This window comes from Parus major, chromosome 3, assembly GCF_001522545.3.
Source record: "Parus major isolate Abel chromosome 3, Parus_major1.1, whole genome shotgun sequence".
NCBI lineage: Eukaryota > Metazoa > Chordata > Aves > Passeriformes > Paridae > Parus > Parus major.
The window spans coordinates 21,518,900-21,546,277 of record NC_031770.1 but is presented as its reverse complement, the minus strand read 5'-3'; the positions used below and the strand labels follow the sequence as shown (position 1 = coordinate 21,546,277).

Here is a 27,378-nt window from a genome sequence, read left to right as displayed (position 1 = left end):
CGGGACCCCCGAGCCGCCCGCCCCGGCCCTTCCCGTCCCCGGCCGGTGCCCGCCCCTTGCCGGGGCTGCCGGGAGACGTAGTCCGGGCACGGCGCTGCCTTCCGGCTGCTCGAAAGGGGCTTTTGGGGAGGTTTGTGTGAACATCTCTCCCTCCTGAGAGGTACTCATGGAGAGACGAGGCTTTTCTGCTTCGCAACGCAGACTCTGCTAACACAAGCACGAGCCAGACTGGGAAAGCCGGCTCCCTCCAAGCTGCACAAAATATTACCCTTTTAATTTTTATTTTTATTTTTTGTTATCGGAACACCGGAACCCAGGCGTGCTTGACCAGCAGACAGAGCTCCTGCAGGACTCCTGGGCTGACCCACCCACGCTGTGCCCGCAGCACTGGGGCACTGCAGGAAAATAAAAACCAAAACCATGTAAGGGCTGATTCACGAGCCACGTGGCCACAAATACCTACACAGCTTATTTTTTGTTGTTGTTGTTTTTGGTTTTTTTCTTCCCCAGCGTGGAAGTAATTGTCAATGTTTCATCATCAAGAAAAAGCATGTGCAACATTTTTTTTGCATTGAGATGCAACTTTGTAAGGGAGTCCCTGCTGAGTAGATCATTTCCCTCTACCTAAGGCCCACGCCTAGTAATATAATAACCAATATTTGAAGTCCTTTAGCAATAACAATCCTATTGTACATTTGAATTACAGCACTGAAATTAGGAAGAGTGCTGCAGGATCAAACATCCAGGCGTTATATCCTTCAGATCCTTACTCATCAGCACTGCAGCAAGGGATGTGATATTTGTTTCTGAACTGTAAAAAGTTTCTAATTGTCTTAATTCTATATAGAATGATAAACATCAAGCTTATTCTTCTGACAGTCCCCAGTGTTCCCCCATGCCATATTTATAGCATAGGGAAAAGACGTAATCTGAAAATTTCCTATTTAGCCTATTCTTAGGCTAAAACTTTTTAAGCCTGGGTTTTTTATGTCTCAAAGACGAAGCCTGCACTGTGTGAGCTGTTTTTGTGAATAAACATTGAAAACAGCTAGCAGAGAAACTTCAAGAGGGGAAGAAGGAGGAAAATTGAGAAATCTTTTATTATGAGGTGTCTGTTATGGTGCTGCCAAGTCCAAACCTCTAAACCCCGTCCTTAGATGCCACATCCATGTTTCTTTTAAATACCACCAGCGATGATGACTCCACCACTGCCCGGGGCAGCCTGTTCCAGCCCCTGAGAACCCTTTCTGTGAAGAAGTTTTCCCTAATAGCCAATCTAAACCTCCCTGGCACAACCTGAGGCTATTTCCCCTTGTCCTAGGGATGGTTACCCGTGAGAAGAGGCAGACCAGCACCTGGCTTCAGCCTCTTTCCAGGCAGTGGTGGAGCGCGATAAGCTCCCCCCAAGCCTCCTTTTCCGCAGGCTGAGCGCTTTCCGCCATCCCCCTCAGCGCCGTGCGATCGTTCGCGGCTGTTCTGTTCCCTTAACTGCGGTCCCACCCCGCTCCCTCCGCGGGCCTCAGGCCGGGCCGCAGGCCGGGGGCGGTGCGCGCTCCGCGGCATGGCGGGCTCTTCGGCCCGGGGCCCTCTGCCCTGCCTGCTGCTCCGGCTGCTGCCGCTCCTGCTGCTGCCTGCCGCCAGCGCCGAGCCCGAGCTGCGCTTCAAGCCGCCTGCCGAGGCCCCCGTTCGGCTCTTCACCGAGCCCGAGCTGGCCAGATACGACGGGCACCAGGTAGGGCCGGGCCGGGCTCTGCGCCGAGGCCGGGCCGGGCCGGGCCCGCGCACCCTGACGCTGCCGCCTGCCCTGGCGCTCGGCGCCCTGGAACCGCCGTGAAGCTCGGGTTTCTCGTGTTCTGCTGCTGTGCTGCCCCGCGATCCCTGTCTCCCTGTCCTTCTGGGCATCTCTTGCTTCTTGGGCAGCAGCCTGTGTGAAGTTTGCAGGCACCCGTGTGCTCCAGCCTCTGCCCCTCGGTCCGGCTGGCAGCTGCCGGGGTTGATGCTGCACACACACAATTAGATAATTGGGTGCCATGTGCCCATTTTACTGGCTCCCTGCTTGGCAAGCTGCTCCTGCCCGATAATTTCAGATTATCATGAGCTGGAGCCAAAGTTAATTTCTTCTCTCAGTAATTCATTAAACCATGTACTTTTTTTTTTTTTTTTTTTTTTTTTTTAAACCCCAAGATTATCAAAATAACAAGGTGGTTTTAATTCAGGAGTGTTTAGCTTACTGTGATTCAGAAGCCTCAGCACTACTCCAGAGTCAAAACTATTGAGTCCTGTATTGATACACATCTGCTTCTCTTTTGAAATACTTGCTGTCTGACCTTCTCAGGGTCTTCTCTAGATACTTTAAAAACACTAACCAATGTCTGACTAAAATTACACCTTATGTATAAAACACAAAGCAGAAGCATTGGTTTATTAAGTAAAACAGATATCACCAGATCAGATTTAGGTGTGTTTATGTATTATTTATATTTGTTTCCTAATCAATGCTGTTGGCCACATGCCCTTTTATTTTGAGCAATATCCATCTGCGTTAGGAATAGAAAGGTTGACAATGTTCAAACAGACTAATGTGCAAACAAAAGGTGACTTGCAAAAAGGTCTTCCATGTCTTCCATGGTCATGCTGTTTAGATTAAAAAGATTCTCTCATTTCTGATGGTTAAATCCTCAAAGAATATTAGGGGCAGTTTAAAGCACAAGCAAGGAATGTCCAGAGAAGGTATGTGTATGGTGGTATAACAAGAGTAAACATACAACAAAGAACTTGTGTCCTGAGAGCTTGTGGATTTCACAGCTAAAACTAACTGCATTTTGCCTGTGCTTAAGTGCTGAGGATGTATTGGTGGCTTTCTCTCCAGGAAGGACAGCCCATCTACCTGGCAGTGAAGGGAGTAGTATTTGATGTCACCTCTGGAAAAGGTTAGTGTGTTTCTTCTCTGCTGTCTGCTTTGCTTTTGTGTTCTTATTCAGTCATTTATTTTTAAATATTCCCCCTGTGTTGGAAGCCTGCAGTTCAACTGCAACAAAAAGATACACTTTTTCCTCTTCTAAAAAGCTTGATTTTCCTCTTCTGACAGTTTCCCTACTGAGCTTTTGTCTAGAACTTAACACTGGTCTGAGATCACCGAATCAGACGGACAAGCCAGCACTGTCCAGGTAGCTTGGGCACTGCTGAGGAAAACTGGAAGACACTTCCCAGATCGCTGAGTCCTTGCCATATATGTGACCACGCCACATGGAAGCTACAGCTTCGATTTTATTGCCCTGAACTGAGCAGATCAAAGCTAATGTAGATGTGCCCACTGTACAATATCAACACTGCAGCAGCTGCATCTTTGTGGGAGGACAGTTTGTAAGAGAATAGGGATAGTGCTGAAGGCAATCTCCCCCAATGAATTGTAGCTGTATTAATTACCAAAGAGTGGGAACAACCCTGCCCGTAATGGGTCACAGTGAACATGGGTGTTATAAAAGAGTGGGTTAGCTGGTTGAGAGGGAGTTGGAGCTTGCTGGTTGTGTTGTGAGGAGGCAGAGTCATGTGGCTGTGCAAGGGACAGAAAAAGCAAGATGCTATATGGGGACAGACAGGTTTAGGTGGCTGTGTAAGGGACATGAAGGAGTTAGCTGGTCCTGCAGAAGAAAGACTGAGGAGGGGAAGGAGTCTATGTTATGTGGTGCTGCCTATGGGAAAGGGTTCAGAGAAAAGGTAGGAGGGTTTTGCCTATAGGATAACTGATTGCCAGCAGCAGTCAGTCTGACACCACTGTCAATTGATGCCCTGTGTGAGGAATGGGTGACTACAGCCAATGCATCTTTTCCTTCTGTGCAAGGTGTTCACACCCCTTGCTGTCTGTGCCCTCCCTGAGAACTGCAAATGTTTTAATTTGAACTCCTGCTACTTAATCCAGATTTGCTATAAAAAGTTTGAAGGGACCCATGAAGGTCTTAGGTCTGAGGCACTTGCCTTGATGTCATAAGTAAGCTAATGGCTTGTTACTGTGTTTGTACTAACCTTGTCTGGGTATACATGTTGGGTTGGTTGATCTTCAAATCCTAAATTAGACAAGGCTTTTAAATTCTGGAGTTTACAAACACCTCATGAGAATGTAAAGCACAACTCCCTAAGTAATAGAATTTTAAAAGTGCAATATAGGGAGTTCAACAGCTGTATAAGCCTAAAAAGTAGGAAATCCAAAGTCAGTTCTGGAAAGAAGTCTTAGACTTGAGTTGTTGCTTTCAGTTCACAGGCTGGTGAAGGACAGAGGCTGAATATACCCTGTACATTGTCAGACCATCACTGCATCTTTAAATTTTTAATCTGACAGAATTTTATGGAAAAGGAGCCCCATACAATGCTTTGGTTGGAAAAGACTCAACAAGAGGAGTTGCAAAGATGTCTCTGGATCCAGCAGATCTTACACATGACACAGTAAGAAGATGGGCCATCAGTTTAACTTCACTTTGCAAATTTTTATTATTATGCAAGATGATGAGTGATGATTTAAAATTGTTTTTATTTATGTAAGTTGATTCACATATTTAAATTCAAAATGCATTCGTTCTCTTTAGATACATAAAATATATTTACTGGTCATGAAAGGTGCTAACAGCCTTCAGGAGAAAAGTTCTTCATTTGTGGAAACAATACAACTTCTGTGAGCATGTAAAAGCGAAATCACCTGCTGTTTAAAAAGATGCTCACAAAGACAGTTAATCTCTTTCTTTGCCAATTGGTTTGGTGTATCCTGACAGGGCAGTAAATGCTAGCTCTGATGGTGGGTTGTTGCTTGTTTGACCTGAGTACCTTAAAGTTTTGTCAAGGCTGAATTTGAATGGAAAAAATACAATTACTGGCTGTACTATCAATTTTGTTCATCATGCTCTGCACTGTAAACCCAAAAGCTGACCCTAAGTTTTACAGTCATCATTAAAAAAACCAAAAACATGTAAATACCTCTACTTTTATGTCTTTGAGACAGGATTTCATTTCCCTATTTCCTTTAGACAGGACTCACAGAGGAGGAACTGAAGTCCCTGGATGACATCTTCAATAATGTTTACAAAGCCAAATATCCAATTGTTGGCTATACTTCTCGGCGAATTCTGAATGAGGATGGCAGCCCCAATCTGGACTTTAAGCCTGAAGATCAGCCACATTTCAGCATTAAAGATGAGTTTTGAGGAACATTTTCTATTTAGAGAATGCTTGGGGAGAGGCACAATAGAATATTAAATTAATTCCCTGTGTTGTGGAGTTCATTACTACAGTTAGTTGTCACGAGTCAGTTCTCTGCTCAGAAAATGTGTGTGTGTATATACATAGCATAGAGGAAACAAACAGATCTGTAGTAGTGTCATACACCTGGGCTGATTACTGGGAATTATTTAACCTGCAAGTTCTTTCTGCCAGGGTTTCTCTGTTAAGAAGTGTATAATGTAAAATTACATTCCTTAGAAGAGAGAAGAAAGCTTTTAATAGTTGAAACATGACTGGTAGTTTTGTAAATCCCAGGTTGTTTCCGACTCCTTGGAAAAGTGTAAATGAATTATTTGGACAAGCTAACATCAATTCTCTGTGCTTCATGTGAATGTAGGTATCACGAGTACAGACAGGTGCAATAGAAGCTTACATTTGAAAAAGCATTCTGGGGTTTAATATTTGATGGGTTTTGAGAATACTGGATATAAAAGCTCTCAGTCTCTTCAAATGCAGTTACTGTGAAGTATTTCTGCAAAGCCTAGAGCTGTAAACTGAGAAAAATAAATATTTTTCCCCTATGAGGACTACTGTGACATTTTAAATAAGACTATTATGTTAGGTTTGGATAAAGGACACTTTACTTTTTAAAAATAATTACCAAAGATGTCATCTATATTAGATTATGGTGATTTCCTTCTACCTTCCTCCAATCTTTCTCTGACAAAAAGAGGAAATTGTAGCCCACAGTTTGAGACATACTCTTACAGCATGAGTTTATTATGGCTGTTTAGTGTCCTGTAGATGTTGTTAGCATTTTTATATTAACATTTTCAGCTCTCTTTTTTTTGTCTCTTAGTTTTTCTTTGTTCTTACCCTGGCTTCTTCACTGCTGTTTTAATGAAGTGTGCAATGCCATGTTCCTCTTCCTCTTAACGTGATGCAGAACTGCAGGTCCTGCAGGGTGAAAGCAGACCTCTTTATGGCATTTTCCTGGCAGTCTTTCAGCAACAAGAGGACTGTAAAAGCCGGAGCTGTATAAGTTGCTGCTAATCCCAGACTTTCACTAACTTAAGTAGAATGTGAATTGTCCCATATGTGGATTTATCTGTCACCATTTTGATTGCTATGGGAAAAACAAAGCAGCTGCTTCTAATTCTGTATTAATAATACAGATATAATAAAAATATGATTGTGTATTATTGTTCAATTTCTTAAGCATTTTGGTAACTTTCTATGAAGGGAAGATTTTATGAGTTGATTCTCCACCTCCTAGTTTGCAGGGGACAGCTGCCTGTCAGTTGAATAACTAGAAAAGCTGTTTCTAAAAGCTGCAAATTGTATTTGCCCATTCTTTCACAATGTTACATCTAGAAATAGATGTTATTCTAGATTTGTTTTGTGTCTCACTATTAGACCACTTTGTTTGCAGGAGGGACTCCATGGGCCCTTCCACTGTTGGATGGTGCATTGAGTAGAAAAAATAAATCAGCATCTAAGAAATTACTATTGCTTCAGATAATTATTTTTGTATTAGTGCTTATTATTATTACTGCTCACCTTCTGATTAGAGACCAGCAGTTGGGAGTTAGCTCCTTGATGATACCTGTTGTCTTTGTGGGAATGCATGTGGGTTTGGGGGTTGGTTGGTTGCCAACATTTCACAAATAATACTTCATTGCCTACTTTTTTTTTTTTCTCTTCTCCTTTCCTTGCATACTTCCTGATGGGGCAGCTTCAGTAGTTGTTCTGCTGTGATTACTGCAGAAGTCTTTGCTTCATCTAGGATCATGATATCCAACTGCATTTCAAAAAAAACCCCTTCTAGCTCAGTTGCAGCTCATCACTGCTGAGAGGCTCAGTGTTCCTGTTCTTTCCCTGCTTTCCCTGTTCTCCCTATGAAATCACCTTTGCTGATGTCCAAGCAGGTAACTCAGCTTTTGCTTGTACTGAATTTCAGGTTCTTTTCAGTGAGGAGGTGCTCCTGTTGCAACAAGAAATGGTGATGTAAAACCCCCTCCTGTAATGCAAGATCCTCATAAATCCAACCTGCTTTCACCCTGTCTGTGATGCTTTTGTCCTTCCTTTCTGTTATTAAAGACAAGGTTTTCACAACTGAGTACACTTTAGAATGCAAAACATCTCCTTTTTGGTTTTATTTCCATTTGGAAACTGAAGGTCTCACATTTAATGACCTCCTAGGCTATTTCACTTAGGCTACTTCACTCAATAGAATTGTTAAAACAACAAGGCTTTAAGTGGACACATCCTTAACGCTTTTTCACTGACTGCTTCTTAAAAATGCATTCACAGTACCACAGTATTTCTTTTAGTGTTAGTTCAACAACACTATTTTATGTCTAAGGCTGTTTTACTTGCCAATGGCCTGAAATTGATTTTGCTTTAAAGCAGCTATGGCTGCTTTGTTCAGGCAGCTGCATTTCCCTGACCTCTGTATTATTCCAGCATAACAGGTGCCCTCATGATCTATAAATTGCACTCAAAACAAGCAAGCTGTGCAAAGCCCTATTGTAGCCCTCCTACTCCACACCTCCTTTGGAGAGTCTAGAATTTCTTTTCAATTTGTTTACTGCTTCCAGATAACATTGCAAATGCCATTTTTTTTGGCTGTGTGTTTCCAACATGCATCTTGCTAACTTAGGTCTAAGGTTTTAATGAATTGCTGCACCAAGAATTGCCTTCCTTTAGTATTTAATAATAGTTTACTCTTCAGAATGTTAAGAATTATCAGATGGGTTCACTTACCTACAGGATGCATAATCTCAGTTGGTATTTTCCACCTGGCACTCTTTTTCAATAGTCCCTCACTTTGACCCTAACACATTTGTGACAGGATAAATTCTATCATCCCTACCTTAAGAAGGATTTCTCTTATTAGCAACTGAAGCATTAGGACTGCAAATGTAAGCAACAAAAAATCAGTAAAGGGTTTATGAAATGCAAATCAAAGTATTCTCTTTATTTATTTTTTTTTTTTTGCAGTTGTAGAGAGTGCAGTGAAGAGAAATCCTCCTAAGAATGTGTTATTAGTTACTGCATCCTAATCTAAACAAGACCACCTGCTGGAATGCAGGTGCTCTGAATCCTGCAGACTGAGCAGCTGAGATTTTTCCAAGAATTTAGGATAAAACATAAAATTATTTCTTTTCATAGTGTGTATATAGACACAATTTTTTGTAGCCCTTTGCCAGAACATGAGTCTTTCATTGACTTAAATCAGGTTTTGTGTTAGTTTTCTTCTGCAGAAAAGACCTTGTGGTTCTTTGAAAACTGCAGCTTAGGCTATTAACTTTGTGGTCTGATGGTACCACTGGCAGTGAATTCATTGCAACATCAGCATAGGAATCAAAGTGGGATCACAGTTCAGACTGCTCTTGTCAGACCTGCTAGACTTCCATGTTTCAGTAAAAATAAAAAGTAAAAAAATAAAAAGGATGGTGCTTTAGAATGGAAGAAGCCTCAAAACAGTTTGTAAATCAACTCCTTTTATTGTTGTTTCAAAATCACTATTAAGTCACTACATCAAACAAATGATAGCTTGGAAAGATGTTAAATCACTGTAGTTTTCCCTTGTAAGACCCCCAAGAACCTGTAGAACAAGAAAAATTGTTAGATGACTTCCACATATGTATTCTGTCTCTTATAGCTTAATATATGTATGTGAAATGGGCTCAATGTAATTTGCATTTGCTCAAGAGAAAATGGAAGAGATGTGGAAAGATGCACTTAGGAAACCCAATGCTAATTTTTCAGCTAATCTGGTTGAACTGAAAGGAAAAAGTGAAAAAAAATCTGACTACTTCTGTGAATGAAAAAGCTGCCATTCAGAAGGATTCAGCTGCACATCAGGAAGATGTGCTAAGCAGCTCTGATTAGTATTTGCATATTTTCAGATGAACACTGGACATCTTGAAATCCCAGAACTGACATAAGTGATGTCAATCACACACTTTGTCACATATCATCCACATTTATTCCTTTGCCTAATGTTTTCCTGTCCATGCATTTATATGACAAATCTGTGCCCCATAAGTAATATTCACAAAAACGCAGATGAACCTATAACCTGGTATACATGGTATACAGAATAGCAATTTTCAAACAAACTAGCACTTGTCTGTGAATGCTTTGAAATAAACAAAAAATCACTAAATTTTTAGATTTATAGCACTTCACTCAGAGCTCTGTCTGTGAGTGCCAGTTCAGACTATTATAATTTACAATGTATCTGTCTGCTTTGGTAGAAAAATCAGTGCTATATCAAAGGGTGATTTTTTTTCCCCCTCTATATTCAGTCAGAGTGTCAAAGACCTGGATGTATGATAGGTGGGCATCACTGCTAGAAGTATTCTTAACAGCATAGGCATTATTTTGACCTTGGTATGTCCAAAAAAACTCTTAACCCAGAAAACACAATGGATGGGAAATGAGAATTTATCTTAGTGTGCTACTGGGACAATTTATACTGGCAAGGTAGATCTGGCAGAGCAGGTCTGATAGCAGTGCTTCCTATTTTTGCTTCTGTCAAATATAGCCAATGATAACAATGTAAACTTGTACCCCTATCCATCTCTTAGGCTTTACATAACACCTTCTGGTTTAGCTTTTTTTTTTCTGTTCAACAGAAAGTGTGAGTCCTGATTTACTTGTTTACAAAACTTAGACTTAAATCTTGGCTTGGGTAATCTCTTGATGAGAAATCTAAACTAAGAGAAACCGAGATTAATGTTCTGTGAAAAATAGAGCTTGTGCACCTGGATGAATTGCAGAGCCACAGGAAACACACTTGAATAAACAATTTCTTTTAATGTTTCCTGTAAGTTTTTTGTAGCTGTTGCCATCAGAAATTTTGTACTCTTGATGAATGTTCAGCTTACCATGTTCTGCAGTACTTCTTGACATGACTCTTTATCATTCTGACATGAGATATTATCCTTCTGAGAAGTGAAAAGTTTAGAAGAAACTGGGTACAGGCCATCTTGGAGATAAGCCAGCCAAGAGAAATCAAAATATGACCTAACTTTCCCTCTAATTAAAGAAACTTCTCTGAAAGAGGAAAAGAAATCACTGCCCCAGGGTCTATAGTTTACCTTCCAGATTTTGCTGAAAGTTTTCCCATACTGTGCAAAGATAAAGCCTTGAAAAAGACTTGAATCTAAACCCTTACATTGTGAAAAATTTAATCTACTTTGTGTATCCCCTGGGGCTTTAAAGATTATGACAACTCAGATAGTGGTGTACAAAGAGTCAAACACATGAACTGAATTAAGCCAGGACTTAGCTAGTAGGACTGTCTGAATGCAGAGCTGAAACTTAGAGCTTTCACCCAACTTCTGTAGTCAACAGAATCTTTGAATGAAAAAAAAAATCTTTAAAGGTAGCACTTGTTTCAGCCAGTTTGGGCAGACAGAATTAGATGATGGCTGAAAACTTCCTCGTGCCTTGTTCTGTGCTGCTTTGCAGGGATTCTAAAATCATTTGTGTCAGATACACAGAACTTAGTTACCAAGCAATTCACTGCCTAGAGGATAACTTTATAGATTAAATTGATAACTGGTTCAAAACAGCCACAGGCAGATCAAGAGTATCCTAGGAAGGTTATTTGCCTTGTTGGGGGCTGTGGCTCCATAGCCTTTATTTTACACTGCAGATAAAAACCCAGGTAAATTCAAAATTATTCATTACATTTATCCCCTTATTAATTTTTGAAGTCTGAGCAAAACTTCTAAAAAAATTTACTAATAAGAACAAATATCATTCCACAAAAAAGTAAAGTATTCATTCCGAACTGTGCTGCACACCTAAGTAGACTTAAGGCAAAATTGGTTAATGAAAGATATTACATGTTTAAATTGAGATTACATTTTCAGATAACATGTTTTGGAAGTGCTCAGGCATTTCAAGGATTTTTTCTTATTTATTGTTTAACTGTGCCCCATACTTTAAAATAGATGCAAGACTTTTGAAGAATAGGGCAGTAGGACTTTCAAGGCATTTGTGAAGTATTTTCATATCACACAAAGACAAATCTACACATGCACCTCAAATACACAGCAGACAGATCCAGCAATTTAGACAGACAACAGTCTTACAGTCTATTAAAACATGTTGCATTTCTTAAACTGAACAGGTCATAAATAACATCCTGACACAACAAAAATGATAGGCAGAAATTAGCTGGTAGGGATATCGAAAAACTCTCAGTATTAATGTGGGTAAAAGACCAGCCTATCAATTTTAGTGAACTTGAGAGGATTTTAAGAACATGAGTTTAGCTGGGGTATTTGGTATGGGCTGAGCCTCTGTGATTCTATGCATTAAGTATTATTAATGTCCCTAACATCCTTCCCTCAATTCCTCTGAGTGGTCTCCTTTGAGTTTAGCATCTCTTGCAGCTGGGAGAAAACAGGCTGCTGAAAGGTTCAGATGTGGAGCAGCAGTGTATCAATGGAATATAATGATGTGAGGCAGAGCAAAGGAAGGGGAGTGAAACTCTACGTACAAGAAGAAGCAGGAGATTATAAATAAATCACAGGAGAGTTCTCTTTCAGAAGAGGGGAAACTTGCTGATGCTCTCAGAGATAAGGCTGAACTTGAGAAAAGTGTGACATCCTCCTTGGATACAGTTCTGGGGAAATCAGCATGAACTAAACAGCTCATAGTGCTGGCTCCTTGCTTGACAACTTCAGTCTCATTTTCCAAAAATATGCCTTTGGCTTTGATACTTTGCAGGTGCCTGAATTCATGGAAAATCACACTGCTGCTGTTCAGTCCATGACTTATCAATTTTTCCCATTTTGTCTTTAAATGATGCCCACTGCAGTTTAAGAAAGAAGGCTGGAGTTTAGCCAATGAAAATGTGACCTGGGACACTGAAAGGTGCAGTTCTCAGTTTCACTACAGCTTTGCCATCCTTAATGATAGGCTTCCTAGCTGCTAAATGAGCTGGTGTTTTCCTTGAATTCCTTGTGACTTTTGTCCCTGCTGTGACTTCTAGCCTCTTGAGGAAGGCAATGTTGGCTGGACATCTGGGCTGGTGGGACTCCAAGATGGTTATAGCATTAAGAATGCTACTTTATGGAACTCTACTTTCCTCACTCCAAAGAGGTATCACTTTGTGGTGCTTCATCTTTCAGCTGAAGGGAATATGGTTTTACCCTGTGTTGATATTTATGGGAAGCTTCAATACATAGGAAAATAGTTACAAACCACTATCCTACAACACTCTAGCTCATTTTATTGCAAGGCCTGTTGGAGGCAGTGTGTGTAAATTCCTCATGGTACTGTGAAAACATGAATACAAGCTAGTCTAAGTCTTTGAAATGTATCTGGGTTGTGTTATCCTTAAAAAACCCCCTCCACTAGGCTGTTTGACTTAAGAACAGCAGAAATAAATCAGAGGTTTTCTTGGTACTAGCTGGAAAATCATCTCACTGAATGTGTTTTCTTCACAGCTGGGAATCTGCTGGCCATTTGTATTTTTCATTGTGCACACTGCTGGTAGTCACATAATAATCAATGGAATACCTGCATTAATCATTTACATAAATACTTTTAAAATTCTATTTTAAATATGTATAAAAATATTCTGCTTTCAGTGGAATTGAACTAAAAGTAGATAGCTAGCACCATGTGACTTGAGAGGTTTCCATGAGCTACTGGAAAGCACTTCTTGATTTATAGGCAGAGTTTGAAAAGCCAAATGAATTCTGTAGAATGTTTATATAAAAGCATTACTCTCCATAACTTCCTCTAACTGGACTGGCCTTTCATTTATATATTTTTCCATCAACTCATTTAGACTGACTCGTTGCACCTAAAAATAGTTTAGATTTACTTTATCTTTTTATACTCAGAATAACACCACAAAATGGATCATGCCTACACGCATTTCCTCAGTTATCTGAGGAAACCTACTCTGTTATTTCAATTCATTCCTTTTGGAGTATGGAAATCATTGAACCACATATTAAGTCAGTCTAAATTTAAATAACCATGAAAGACAAGGAAGGTATGTGCAAGGATCTGATCCCCACTTAAAAATGTAACCAAGATTACTGTCTAGGCCCTGGAGAATGCCTCACCTTTAGATATCCTTTTAGTAACAGCATGACTGCAGTGCTGTTAATGGAGTCATCCCAAATCTCTGTTGGTGTTACTTCAAATAAATCCAGGCTTCTTGAATTTTAATTATTTTGCAGTATTTTCCATGTAGCCGGAGGTACATGTAGCTTTACACCACAGGAGCCAAAGGAGGTACTTTGTGAATAGGAAGTCCTTACCCTGTCTGGGACAAATCACAAAACAGAAACAAACTCAGATGTAGTTCATTATTCTGTACCCTGCAATGTGGTGTTTTGTTTTTTTTAGAGAAAAAACCCAACCCAAACAAAAAAAACGAATCGAAACAAAAAAGGGATTAGAAGAACTTCAGAGGGAAAAGCGAGACTATACCTGCACACCAGAGAGTTGGTATGAACTTTTAACAGTAAGGCTCTTACATATTTGTTAACAGATTTTCAGACAGCACAAAACCAAAAAATATTACAAAGCATTTAATCCAAGGGAGAGCCAGCATAGATATAATTTACCTGTTATTTATCTACTTCAGGAAACAGATTTTTGCCTCAAGCTATAAATCATTAAGGCCTCTATCTTTCAAACAATGCATCACAAATTTGCTTTCCGGTTTATAAAAATCATCCTAATACGCCTCAGCACTGTTTTCTTTCAAGAAAGCCTACAGAGAGCCAGCTGTCTGAGCTGGCTGTGTTGCTATGTAAGATTTGTGCATAAGTGTCTCTCTGGGAGTTTTGTTTTGGTTCTGTCATTTAATATTCATGACAATCACCATTAAGCTGCCAGCTGAGCTGCCTTAGCATCCTGCCTCCAGACAAAGTCGAAAGTTTACTCTTAGCCCACACAGCTCCTGGAAGCCTGCACTTCCAGAGTACTGGCTATTTTGGCTTGCACTTCTTATATTTAAGCTAACAGGATTTAAAAAAAAAAAAACCAAACAAAACAGTAGAAGAACTGCTAGGGAAGAGATAAAGCAAGAAGAAGAGCATGTTCAGTGTGCCTGGTTAGTGATGACATGGTTAAGCAATTAATCTGATCATTCCAGCCAATACACCGAGGTTTTGGGAAAACTGACAATTCAAATGTGTCCATTAATAATAAAATGTGATGGGGTAAAAGGGGAGGGGGAAAATCCTTGCTTTTAAGCGGCATGGAATAAACTGTACCACCTTAAAATTATTCATAACCCACTGCATATCTGCCAAAACAATATATAAACATTGAGAGTAGCAAATAATTTCAGTGTCACTAAATAGAAATATATTCATGCTAAAAGCAAATTCTGTAATTATGTTATTATTTTAATGTACATATTTTTGCATCAAGAATGCCAGAATTATCCAATGATGATTAGCACTCCAGACAATTCAATTACACACAGCAACTTGGAGAAGTCTAAGGGATGCTAAGTTTCAGCTTCCCCAGTCAGGCAGAACAAAATATACAGTAGGACTCCATCCTGCTGGTGTGGGACAAACTGAAAAACTCTTGGAGAATCAAGAAAACAAGAGTGACACGAGGAGGAGGGAGGAATCAGTGATAAAAAGAGTGAAAGGGGAGAAGGACCCTCACAATCAAGGGAGAGAGATGTAGTAGAAATTTTGATGTTGACCGCCACAGCAGAGTGAGAGAAGTCCAGAGCCAGCTTCACTATGTAGCTGGTTCCTGCCTTGTTATTTCAGACTAGTGAAATGGGGAAAGAAGAAACACATGCTTTAGAGTGAACTATTGGGAATTAAGTATTATTTTATATTGCACATAGTGATTATAATAAATATATATTTGATTATATTTCTCCCTTTAAGTCCCTGTGATGGTTTCTGTTCAACTGCAGCTGAATGGACAGAAGGAGGGAGAGGCTTACTTGCTGCCTGAAGAAGGAAAAATGTTTTTCCTTATTTTATTATATACCTTGCAACAAAGAATCAGGGGTGGATTTCTTAAAAAACAGTGGTTGAGGGAATTAAGAGCTCACTCTTCAATCAAGACTACAACATCATCTTTGCTATGGAAGCATACATTTATTTTCTAGAGGGAGCCAGTCCCCCAGGGGTGCTAATAGCAACAATGTACTTCCAGAGTTAGCTTTCAAAAATAAAGGTTTGTGTAAAAGCCCCTAAGTAAAACTTCAGGTAACAGACTTCTGAAACTTGCCACAACTTTATGAATGTTTTTTCCCCACCCACAAAGAATTTAGGAAACATGAGGAATGTGAAATACGAATATCTAACATGATGAACTGTTGTCTACACACAGACTGAAATTACCAAAGCATGGAACAGTAAATAAGAATAGAGCAAGGCCCTTTTAATTTGTATCTAATAGGCATCCTAAATGTGGATTGTATTTTGAACTAAATCACAATTCACCTGCCTTTCCTGGGTGGAACCAGCTCAACCCTGATGGAGAGAGCCCCAGACTCTTCCTGTGCAATAACCAGCATTGCTCAGTCTTGTTTCAGCCTCCTGCTGCCTTCTGTAAAATCAACTCTGCTGCCTTTAGGCTGCTTTAAGGCTTTGGCAGCAGAAAGCCCCTCAGGACTCAAAGCCTGTCATGAAATCCCAACAGGAAGACCCAATTTTCTAGCACGTCCTGTCATACTGCACATCCTTTCCTAAGCATGATTCTGTGAGCTGTGTAATAATGATAAGGTTTTCCTGCACCTTTAAGGAGAGGAAGGAGCTCTTATTCCAAGTGTGACCATTGTGAGGCATATACATATTATCCTGTTTATGCAGAAAACAATAATTTTATATTTTTAGTAAAAGTTATCAATTAAGTGCCTTAACACCAAGGAGGGGGAGGAAAAGCAGAAAAAATAAAGGAGAAGCATCTCCTAGTGCATACCAAATAGCAACTCAGTACAGGAAAACAAAAATATTTCTCAGACATCTTTCTGGAAGCCCCTTTTTGAAAGATTTTCTCTTCTTCAAATCCAGTAATAACTATGGCTTTATGGCAATATTGCATAGCTGTTTCATTTTCAAAAAGCCAGTGTGTTCCCATTAGGCTGCTCTGATCTGCCTATAGCCACAAGCTACACTTAATATTGTTTATTTTCTGTAATTTGTGAGATCATGTCTCACCCTCAAGTACATTTCATATAATGATCTACCCACTGTTGATTCAAAACAGCTAAAAGAAGTAGGAACAGGACAGCACAGTAATAGGCAACAGGCCTGGAGAGAAAGTTCAGGGAAGACTGCAGTTCAGAGAGGAGCTGTTTCTGTATAAGTAGAAATCACCTACAGGCCATTTTCCTTGTTTCTAGGAGCTTATTAACTTTGATATTTATAAAACTCTTAAGCTGCTCCGTTGGAAACAATCATAACAAATGCTCCTCCAGGTGGTTATGAAGCATTTATTTTTTCTCTAGAAAGCTTCTTTAGAAGTAATGAAAAAAAAAAAAAAAATAAATTTTTTCTTGTAAATATACCATCAAGGCAGCTAAAAGAGCATTGATAGTTTGCTTCACATTTCAGTCCACATTTTTCAGGAACTCCCTACTAAGAAACTTTATTAAAAGCAGTAGTAAATTTAATTTAGAAAGAGTGCTGTTTTCACTTTAATTTTCTTCCCCAAATGTTTTCCTAGATGGATGCTTTCATAACAGTACTTTTTTGTTTGTTTGCTCTGTTTCTATGCAACTTGAAATCATAAACCAATTTTCAACTAGTGTACATTAATAGAAATACAGAGCTCCAACTGAGCTATGCTGAATTTCACTATTAGAATCCTTCCTCTTTTCCCCAGACCACAGTAACCTCCTACTTTATCAACTTTCATGTTTTCTATACTGCTCAAAAATCTATATATTTTACATTATTTAGACTAAGCACCAAAAAAGTACCTCTCTGTAGTTACATATCCACTTTTCTTCCTTAATTCTAGACTTAAATGGACACTTGCTTTTGGTTAAAAAAAACTCCAACTTTGGAACTTCAAAGCTCTGTACTTCACTGTACATCTGTGTACATTATTATTCCTTTCCCTTCATTCCTCCTTTTGAAGAATATTAAAACATCCACACTACAGGGAGTTTTGATAAATATTGCTGCAAGATACAGATGAGATAACTAACTACTTATGAACCTGAAGCAGTTGCTAAATCTAGCTAAAAGCTATAGAAACAAACCATATGTTTTGATGATGCTTATTCTTGATTTTTCAAGGGGAAAAACCCAAGCATCCCCCCCCAAAATTCAAAGTAAACATAATTTTCTAATTTCATGCTAATTTACATAATTAAATAGATCTCCAGGGGTTTCACTGCCAGTCTAAGATAACAACCATGCAATCTGGCTCTTGCACAGAATAACCACTTCTGATTATTGTTTTTATACATAGTCAGGATTAGGAAAACATTTTTCTCAATACAAGCTTGGAAAAGCTAAAATCCAGAAGGACTAAAGGCTTTTAAATATTCAGTATAGCAAAATGCAGATTTGTCTGCCCCAGACTTCAAGAACGTGGCAATGAGCACCTCCCCTGTTTAATGCTTAGTTTAGACTGTTAAACAACACTTCTGATATTCCTTAAATTTCACTGTCTGAGATAAGAGAGTCCAAAACTTCTTTTCCTGCCTGTTTTCCTGGATGGTCTCAGCAGAAAATGGAGTGGAATGAAACCAATTTGTAGTCCTAGAGAAGAAAATGTGTTTGAAATATAACTGAAGATGCAGACAAATAGGTGTTTGCCTCCCAGGTACCAGCCACAAGACAAGCAAATAAAAAAACCATCTGAGCCATGTGGGTACAAACACAAAAGTGCATGGATATAGCTTAAGCAAAACTGTGTGGCCTAGTCAGAAACATTAAAAATGTAGGTAAGAGAACCCCAAACCAGTGAAGCACTTTGTAGAATGAATCCTGAATTACCACAGAGAGAAAAAAAGGAGCAAGGGTTTTCTGAGTGCAGCCCTGATTGAAGAGAGAGGCTTGGGGCTACTGCCAAAAGAGCTGTTTCCTATTGTCTTTTTTCCTGCTACATTCAGGAAAACAGGACCTCAGTTTAATCCTACTTTGATTACAAAGAATGTACACAAAGATATATCACTTTGTATAAACATTTCTGGCATAAATAAACTAGAGGAGCTCAAATATTGGCCAACCACTAAAGTCAAAAGTTACATAACTACTTTCATATATACTGAGAAAAAATACACAGGAAAAAAATCCAGCAAAATCCTGAAATATATCAGACTTTTAGCACTTAGAATTTGTAATCTAAGTTGTTTTTTTACTTAAATAATTTAAGATATAATATGAATATGAGGAAACATACTATTTCACAATATACAGATGCAACTTTCTGAAAATAGTGTGGAGAATTGAGAAACAGAAAAAATTATCTAGTCATTACATTACCTTGAAACATAGAGATTTCTATTACATTCCAACCTAACCCCAAATTCCCATATTAGCCTAGCTAGATCACTGAAACACAGATTCCCTGGTGCTTCTGAAAGCGCTGCCTGAGGCACCTCTCTGTTCTCCTGTAGTGCCCACCTCTGAGAGCTCTGTGCTGTGCAGAACTCTGATTCTACACAAGACAGACACCTTGTGGTTCTTAACCTCCACAGAATTTCTGAAGCATTCTACTGCATTTATGTATTTTTGATGCCTCGAATGAACAAGAGCTGATAATGTGTCTAAGGAAAGATTTCCATTGCCTTTTCAATGCAGCAGCTGAGCAAGACAGAGACCTGGTCCTGTGCCCTTACCTCACACAGGTAACCAAAATTCTCTACTAATACCCACTTTTTCAGAGCAGGATTTCACTGGAAGTTCTGAATGTATGGATCTCTCAATTCTGTTTCAGAACAGAGAAAGCAGAGAGTGCAGACTCTTCCAGAAAAGGGAAATCTAGTTCTTGTTTATATGAAGTTGCTCCCAGCTTAACTGATCTGGGCCAGAAACCCCTGGCATGAATAAAGAATATTTTTCTGGTGCATTTCTTCTATCCAGCCTAAAAGAGTACTTGCTTTCACATGGTAACTATTGAGAAAGGCATGGTAAATTTTAACTTATTTTTTTCAAATAATCTTCAGTTATTGGCAACAGGTTTAGTGCAGTGGCACAGAACGCAACTGAGAAGAATGGGGCAGGAAAAAAAGTGCTCTTGTAATGGAAGAAAAATGCATTTCTCATCTGTTAATCTTGCTGATACCTCACAATCTCTTGTGTTGAGAGCTGTGTCGCATCATCCCTGTCAGCTGGGCAGCAGGGAGCAGCTGGCTTCCCACCCTGACCCACTTATCTTTCCCAGATGTAGGCTCATCCCTCTGAAAGGCCAGTCCTTGTCCATGGAAGCGGAGCAAGAGAGACATCCAGCGGCTGCACCATTTAGGTGCTTTTTTAAACAAAACTGCAGACAAACTCAACTACCTTCTTGGCTGGTCCGTGACCCTGTGTGTGTAAGAAAACATTTCTGAGCCAACTGCCAGACATACAGAAACAGTGAAAAAAACGTTCCAGTGGCTGAAGCACTACTTTAACCTCTGCTGTGTATTTTTCATGCTACTCAAGGACTTCCTCACCGAGTCCCACCCATGGTTTTTCCTTTTTCTCTGAGGCTTGACTTCATTATTTTGTCTGAACTCTACATGTGAATTGGGATAAGTCTATTAACTTCCATGAAGCTATAAAGTTCCGTATCAACCCAGGATCTCATTCCAGTGCTTTGCCATTCAGACATATATTTTTCACATCTACTATCTTCTATTCAAATATTTTCTTTAACCTCAACTCTATTTGTACTACTTGTTTTTATCTGCATAGTAAATAGAGCTCATAGCTAATGCTGAAAAAAATTCCAGAGAATCAGTGGTAAATCCTAGTATTAAGTGGTTTGATCTTCATGTAAGAACAAGGAGAAACAAATTACCTTTACCAGTAGAAATTAGTAGTATCTACAGTATTTGTCATTAAAAATTCCATGTTTTTCCTGCCATATCTATGCTATTTCTTGTACATAAAAAATATAGCTTATTTGGAAATACAAATCACCACAAAAGGACTAATAAACTCAAAAATCTGAAGACAAGATGAAGAAAAGGAAGGGAAGTAAAAGGTTCTCTTTTTTTTAGTAAATATTAGCAATACTAATTTAGAAGTAATTTATTTAGAAAATAAACAAGCAACCCATGTCACTGCCACATGTTAAGCAGTCAAGTTTTTTAAAAGACTTGACCCTTACAAACTCAAAAGATTTATATGAAAAGAGTAGGAAATGGGTTAGGCATTCCGTATTTAGAGAAGAATTAAAGGCAGGCAATTGCTGACTTCACTGACAACAATGCGGGATGAGGAGTGAGGAATACAGTTAAGGGATGCATTAAAAGAGCTTTTAAAGAGAAAAGTGCATCAGTCAATGGGGTAAAACCATATAATATGATGGAATGAGCCAAAATTATCAGGATATGCTGCTTATGAAAAAATTGACATACCCAATAACTATTAATTAATTAACAGCAGACAAGAATCAATGCTGGAATCAGGACTGGTGATCTCTTTTTCTGTCTCTTTCTCTCTTTTGTTAATCTATTCCTTTCTCTCTTCCCTTTATCCCAAACCCACACCATGTGCTTATACAGTAGGTCAGGGCTCAACACACCAGTTTCCATGCCAAGTGTGCAATTCATTAATAAAACTTTCTGCTTGCTGGCAGACTTTTGCCATTCCTTTTGCCCATGAGCATTTACCAATCTTAGGTGCTTCCTTGCTCTTAAGGGTGGGACATCACAACCACACAGGTGAGGAACCACATGTGGATTGAAACCTAAGCAACAGTGGCCTCTGAAAAGAGAGACAAAACCAGAGACAGCTCTTCATCTGTCTTAATTCATGAAAATCATTAAGGCTTCCCTAATTGCTGTACTCTGGAAATGTAAAGTCCCTCAGATTGCTGCTCTGTTGCAGAAAAAAGCGACACTGGCTGGAGACAATACTCATTTCTTATTAACTTCTTTATTTCTATACTTAGTCCTTCAGAGGAGTGCAGAAAAAAGTGTGTGAATTTTCTTCTATTAAAAGACTTATTAATTATTAATAATCAATTATTATTACAGCACTACAGTTGGATGGATACCAGACAGTAATGAAATTACTACTACTTTGTAGTTATTACTTAGTTATTATTTCTAGTAATTAGTTATTATTTAGAGTTTTTTTAATTTAAAGGTTAAATCAACAATTGATTAATTTATCAATGATTTAATCACTTAGGTCTAAACATATTGAAAAACATATTCTAATATGCCTAAATGAAAAATATTTTTCCTTAGTCCCCTTCTGCTTTGCAGTAATTTACCAAAAAAACAACTTAAAAATTGTGATCTATATTTGGCATGAGGTCACCCTGATTTTGTACAAGCACTTAAAAAATACAACCACTGAGACGGGATTCTCTGAAAGAACTTGGGTCCTATTCTATTGGGAAATGTATAAATGGTTTTTACACCCCATGTTCTTTGCGCTGAGGACCTTGTTTCAATCAACCTCCAAACACTGTGGTAAAGTAGCTGTTATTGTCACTTCATTCTCCATATAGAAAATGGTAGGGAAAAAGCTACATGCAGAGTTTCATCGACACTTTACAGCTGAAACAGAGCATTTGACCTAAATGTTTCCCCCATCTGAGTTCAAGGAACAACAAAATAATTGCCAAGACAGTCAACTAAACCTTAAAACTAAACCTGATAATGAATTGTGTCAGCAAAGTCCCAGTATCACAGCTCAAACCAGCTTTGTTACAAAGTTTTTCTTTTAAGAACTTATCATAGAAGCATAAAACAGTTTGGGGTGGGTTCTTACAGATCATCTAGTGCCAACCCCCCTGTCACAGGCAGGGATGCCACACACTGTCCCAGGTGAGGCTCAGAGCCACATCCAACCTGGCCTTGAACACTCCCAGGGATGGAGCATCCACAGCTTCTCAGGGCAGCCTGTGCCAGTGCCTCGCTAAAGAATTTCATCCTAATATCTAATCTAAGTTCCTCCTCTTTCAGTATAAAATTGTTCATCCTTGCCTCATCACTATCTGCCCGAGTAAAAGGCTGCTGTCCCTGTTTTTTACAGGCTCCCTCTAAGCTCTGGAGGGCACTGGAGAGAGGTTTCCCTGAAGCCTTCTCTTCTCCAGGCTGATCGAGCACATCTCTCCCAGCCTGTCTGCACAGGAAAGGTGCTCCAGCTCTCTCAGCATCTTAGCGGTTCTCCTCTAGACTTTCTTCCTGAATGGTTTTGTTCCTTTTGGGGCACCTTTCCGGAGGCACTGCGGTTCAGGGAGGGCGGGGAAGGCTGCAGAGCAGAGCAGCCACCGCGAGAAGGCGGCAGAACACAACCCACGGGAGATGCTCCCCTGCCGCCCGGGGAGACTCCTGGAGCCAGCCCGGCCGAGCAATCCGGCAGCCTCAAGATAAAAAGGGCTTCCCGGAGTAAAGCAGCAGCAGAGCACGGCCCGCTGCTGATTTACTGGGCCATGGAGGGGCACATGCACATAAAGCACAGCCTCGATGGGCTCGGGTGGGCAGAGCTGCGGGGTGGCTTTGCTGCTTGGTCAGCCTGGGGCTTACAGAGGACACTGAGAGGCTCCGAACACTGCTACGTGGCACAGACTCTAAAATGCTCTCTCCTGGTCCTCTTCTCAGGCAAAATCGTATCAATTTAGATGGGAAAATTGGCTGCCCGAGAACCGAATAAAATCTGGAGAAAGGCTTCTGGCACAGACCACTTTCACCATCTCCTGTGGCTGCACTGCCTAGGGCACAGGAGGAAAGGACATGAGATGACTGCACCGGAGATCAACAGCATCACACAGAAAAATTCAGGTTAATTAGGTGGGTTTTTTTCTCTCTACCTGTGAATAAACTCACATCCATTCCATTCTAGCACAGCCTGCTCTTTCAGAATTTAGAAGCAAGGTGATTCCTGTTCAGTCTGCTACAGAAAAAAGGAATCTGAATGAGGATCCACAGGCACTCTGAGCAAGGTCTCTGTTCTGAGGAAAATAACCACATGTAACCCAGAAATTCCCAGAAGAGCTGGTTGCATCCTTTTTCCTGCTGCTCTGCATCAAAACAAGGCACATTTTCACAAACTTCTCAGTAACAGTGCTGGCTTTAACAACTTAGTCCCTCCAATTTACTTTCACCTTACACCACAACTTTGCCTGTGCCAGGACAACTGCTGGTATAGGCACTTGCTGCACTCTGTTGAGGAAGATTAACCTCTCCTACCCCTTCTCCTCCCCCTAAAAAAGGTTTTTAGAAAAAAATAATTAGCTTCCCAATCTAACTCACTGTGCAGTCACATCAGCTGTTACGCTGGCACAAGTGAATATGTAGGTGATGGTGGCAGCAGGCAGGAATGAGTGACATGCAGATGACACTACTGTGAGAAAGAAGGGCTCATGAAATTCTCGTGGAGGCTGAGCCTGATCATTAATCACTGAGGAAGAGCATTTAATTTGGCACCAGTCAAACTACTCAGCTCTCAACATTTTAACCTGAGTGCCTCGCCAAAACTCAGGTGGTTTTTCCAGTTAGAAGATACTGGTATAGAATTTAACTCCAAATAGTGCTGCTTTAATTAAGTTCACAAATAAGAATCCATTTTAACTGTTAGTTTTAATTACTGGTATTAATTTTTAATTCCAAAGCATTCCACTTCCACCTTGCTCACTGGGCTTTTCACCCCATCACTCACAGCACTGCTGCAAAGGTTGCTGGACCAGCCTTTGCTACAGTGGAGGAATGGGAGGGAGCAGCCAGGGAAGGAGTGGGACTCCTCTGCAGTAGCTCTGCTGCTGAAAGCACAGGAACTTTCCTCAGAGCCAGACTGTTCTCAGGAGGCATCTGACACTGTTTCCAGCCTGTGCTCCACACCAGTTTCAGCCTCTCAGCTGTGCCAGCTCAAGGTACTCAGCCTCCTTGAGTACTTACACTCCAGATGAAGGGTGAGAAACCTCCCACACAGAGAAGGCAGAAACAACAACTTTACTCTCTGTTTGTTTTTTTCCCCCCACCCCCCAAGTTATTTATCAGCTCTACTATCAAGATAAAACTAACAAGCCCTTTTACAGGGTCAGATCTTTCCCAGCTGTGCAAGAATCAAACAAATGAGACAGCTGAACGTGCCCCCAGTGGGTAAAGCAGGATGCTGCTCTGAGAGTTCTTGCTAAGCTTTTCATTACTCTTACCCAAGACAAGCTTCCTATTCACTCTGTGGTTTTTCTGTTTAAGTTCCCAAACCCAGCTCCTTCTGCATACGTGCTTCCCCCCACCATCAAGATGACTTAATATTGCCCATTAGTACAATTTGTTCAAAAATTCAAGTAGCCTTTCCTAATTTTCCCCAGAACTGATGACATGCTTAAGTATCTTTTAAAACAAGTTATGTTATTTATTTAACATAAAACTACAAGAAATAAAGGGCATCAGTAAAACCCCCTCAGGTTTAGGTTTCAGGAAAGCACCTCACTAGTTAATAATGGAATATTTAAGCACACAAAAACACATCTCTTTAGCCCAGCTGCTTCCCCTTGCATATAGTTACATGTGAACCAGCTTAAAATGGTCATAGGAAAGGAGATTTTATGTAAAAAAACTTAGGGAGAATCAGCAGTTCTAGTTTCTCCCTTGCATATTGTACATTTTGATCTCAAAAATATATAAGCTCCATGCCTATCAAGAGGGAATAAACCATTTATGATCCTATATTGCATAATGCCTTATCCCACATTTGAAGGTAAACAGTTACAGATATTTTACAGAGACATTCTCTCTCTTTGCAGTTTTGTCAGTTCATATGCCAAATCAGGTTTTAAAGCCTTCATTTAGCTGTTTTGAAAAAAACATTTTAGAAAACACAGTGACTTCTAGAATGAAGCAATATTCAATACTTGTGTTGTAAGGTAATTCCAAAGAGGTGCACTATAAAACTTACAAAATTTGCTCAGTACAGCATAAATTAATCCTATATCAACTGAAGAGAAAAGGCTGAAAAATACATTTATTTTGACTTATTTCTTCTTAAAAAAAATTAAAAAATCATTCTTCAGGATGGCATTAGACAAATGAAGTTATACTGCACCCTCATGTTCCACAGTGCTTCTGCTTGCTCTGTTCAGTGTTTATTTTCATTTCTGAGTGCATCAGACTGGCATTCCACTTGTAGGTGTAGTAAGAGAAAACCAAACTCGAACTCCCTTTGTGCAATGTACAACTTGCAAGCCTGGATGCCTACATAAAGCCAACTAAAGGTCAGAGCAGAGGAGCTGTAATTAAACTTGTCATTTAGAAGAAGCTCAGGCCTCACTCCAGAGATGTATCAATGAAATTGCTTAGCTTTCAGTTGCTTGAGTCCTATACAGAAGGTCAGCAGTACTTTCCTAGATAGGATCCTAACTGTGGATTAGGATTCCAGGTAGTTTACAGCAGATTCACTTGCATTTCTAGCAGGATAGTTTCTCTCTTTACTTCACAGCCATGAATTGCATAATGCCCATGCAGCCCCCTGCCCATATCACAGCTGCACCTGCAGCTGTATTAGGCAGTTTTAAAGCTTTGTACTACATGATTTGTGAGAATTATAGTTATTGCCCCAAGTAAAAGGTAGTACCTCTAGCAGATGGGCCTTCACATTTCCATCAATATTGATAACATTGTCCGCTCTGGCTGAAATTATAGGGAATTCTCTGGTTTTAAAGTTCTGCCAGTCTTGGCATGAGGGTGTGGTAACAAAGGCCAAACGCCTGAGCTGGCCTGATGTGCATTTTCAGCCCTAAAAGTTGTTTTTCCATGTGGGAATGGGGCTGCTGTCCCGTCAGGATGAGGGAAGCGTGCAGTGTCACGGCACAAACGGGATCAGTGTGTGGTGTAACCGTGTGTGTGTGTGTGTGGTTCCTGCTCAGGGGACAGTGCATCACTTCCCAGAACTGCCAGCACAGCACCTTCCCACAAGCATGAAACTGTCCCTGTTGGAGGGGGAAAAAAGAAAGAAAGACAAGATTCCCTGATTATCATAATATGTTCCCCATCCTGTCAAGTGACCCACCAGGCTGTGGTGAAGCACGTGCCCCGATCCCACCACGTTATATAATTTGGTGGTAACAGAAGTAGGCACGTTTGCCAAATGACAGAGCAGATGTGCCATTTAAAAACGTGTCAAATTTGCCTCAGGACAATCTTAGAGAAAAAGCAAACTAACTAACCCAGACCCTTCCATCATTCTGATTACAATCTCTGGTGATTATTTTTCTCTGAATTTTTGTCTGCAATGTGAATTTTCCCTCTCTGCCTTCATTCGACCTCAGCTGTGGGAATTATCTCCAGTGTCCAGTGATGGGAAAGCAAGAGCAAAGCTGCTGTTCTGATCTGTCACAAAGAGTCTGACCCCAACCCCAACTGAGGTTTTTAGTGTGAATCTGAGGAGGAAACACATGTTTACACTACAGCCCTCACATTTGATCAGAAAAGTCTGAAGTGAGCACATTCTCCATCTCATGACCAAAGCACTGGGCATCCTACTTCTGCCTAGTAAATACCTGCTCATCTAACTTTTATCTCAAGTATTTCTGGGGGGATGCAGCCTAAATTTGCACTGTGTGTGATTTAAATGGACTATAAAATTTCCTGTTCAAGTCCATCAAGTTATATTGCAACACCGTTTCTGTTTAAGTGATTTGCAGCCCTCTTCATCTCTAGTAATTTAGGTTTCCACAGAACATATGGAAAACTAATAGAGAAATGCACAGTCACAAATTCATGGAGCATTCACTGCCTGTACACAGTGAATCAGTATATGATTCACCCACTTTCATAAAACAGTTGTGACCTTTCATCTGACTACTTCCTCAAACAAAATACAGAGGAATATTAATAACTTATGAAAACCAGGAACCAACAAATTGGGGGAATAATAATAGCTCATCTCATGATTTTTTTTGCTATTGTGCTAATCCTTACTCCATGCTCTGCATTTCTCAAACATTTCTGTCATCTCTTGCTACCCTTTGACTACTTAAGCAGATCCACTAGAGCATAAGTTGCTCTGTTAAGAAAGAAGTGAAGGG

General features: G+C 40.0%; 1 protein-coding gene and 1 long non-coding RNA gene across 2 annotated transcripts in view; one reads left to right on the top strand and one right to left on the bottom strand.

The window, feature by feature from the left end:
- Positions 1-1,422: 1,422 nt before the first annotated feature.
- Positions 1,423-7,136, top strand: NENF (neudesin neurotrophic factor). Its single transcript, XM_015623218.3, has 4 exons — positions 1,423-1,732; positions 2,870-2,930; positions 4,337-4,440; positions 5,016-7,136. The coding sequence occupies exons 1-4, from the start codon at positions 1,562-1,564 to the stop codon at positions 5,190-5,192; spliced, it is 513 nt and encodes a 170-aa protein (XP_015478704.1). The 5' UTR covers positions 1,423-1,561; the 3' UTR covers positions 5,193-7,136.
- A 1,576-nt stretch (positions 7,137-8,712) lies between these two features.
- LOC107202453 overlaps positions 8,713-27,378 on the bottom strand; it is a 50,868-nt gene continuing 32,202 nt past the window's right edge. Inside the window, exons 3-4 of the long non-coding RNA XR_001520682.3 lie at positions 13,314-13,516; positions 8,713-8,818 (exon numbers count right to left, since the gene is read on the bottom strand). This is a non-coding gene — a long non-coding RNA (uncharacterized LOC107202453). The remainder of the gene's footprint in view (positions 8,819-13,313; positions 13,517-27,378) is intronic.

What these genes read in the sequence shown, in the direction of transcription:
- NENF (XM_015623218.3), top strand. Translation starts at nt 1,562, where the DNA reads ATGGCGGGCTCTTCGGCCCGGGGCCCTCTGCCCTGCCTGCTGCTCCGG. An exon ending in CCAGATACGACGGGCACCAG is followed by an intron (nt 1,733 to 2,869) that starts GTAGGGCCGGGC and finishes CTTTCTCTCCAG; the next exon opens with GAAGGACAGCCCATCTACCT. An exon ending in CAGATCTTACACATGACACA is followed by an intron (nt 4,441 to 5,015) that starts GTAAGAAGATGG and finishes TATTTCCTTTAG; the next exon opens with ACAGGACTCACAGAGGAGGA.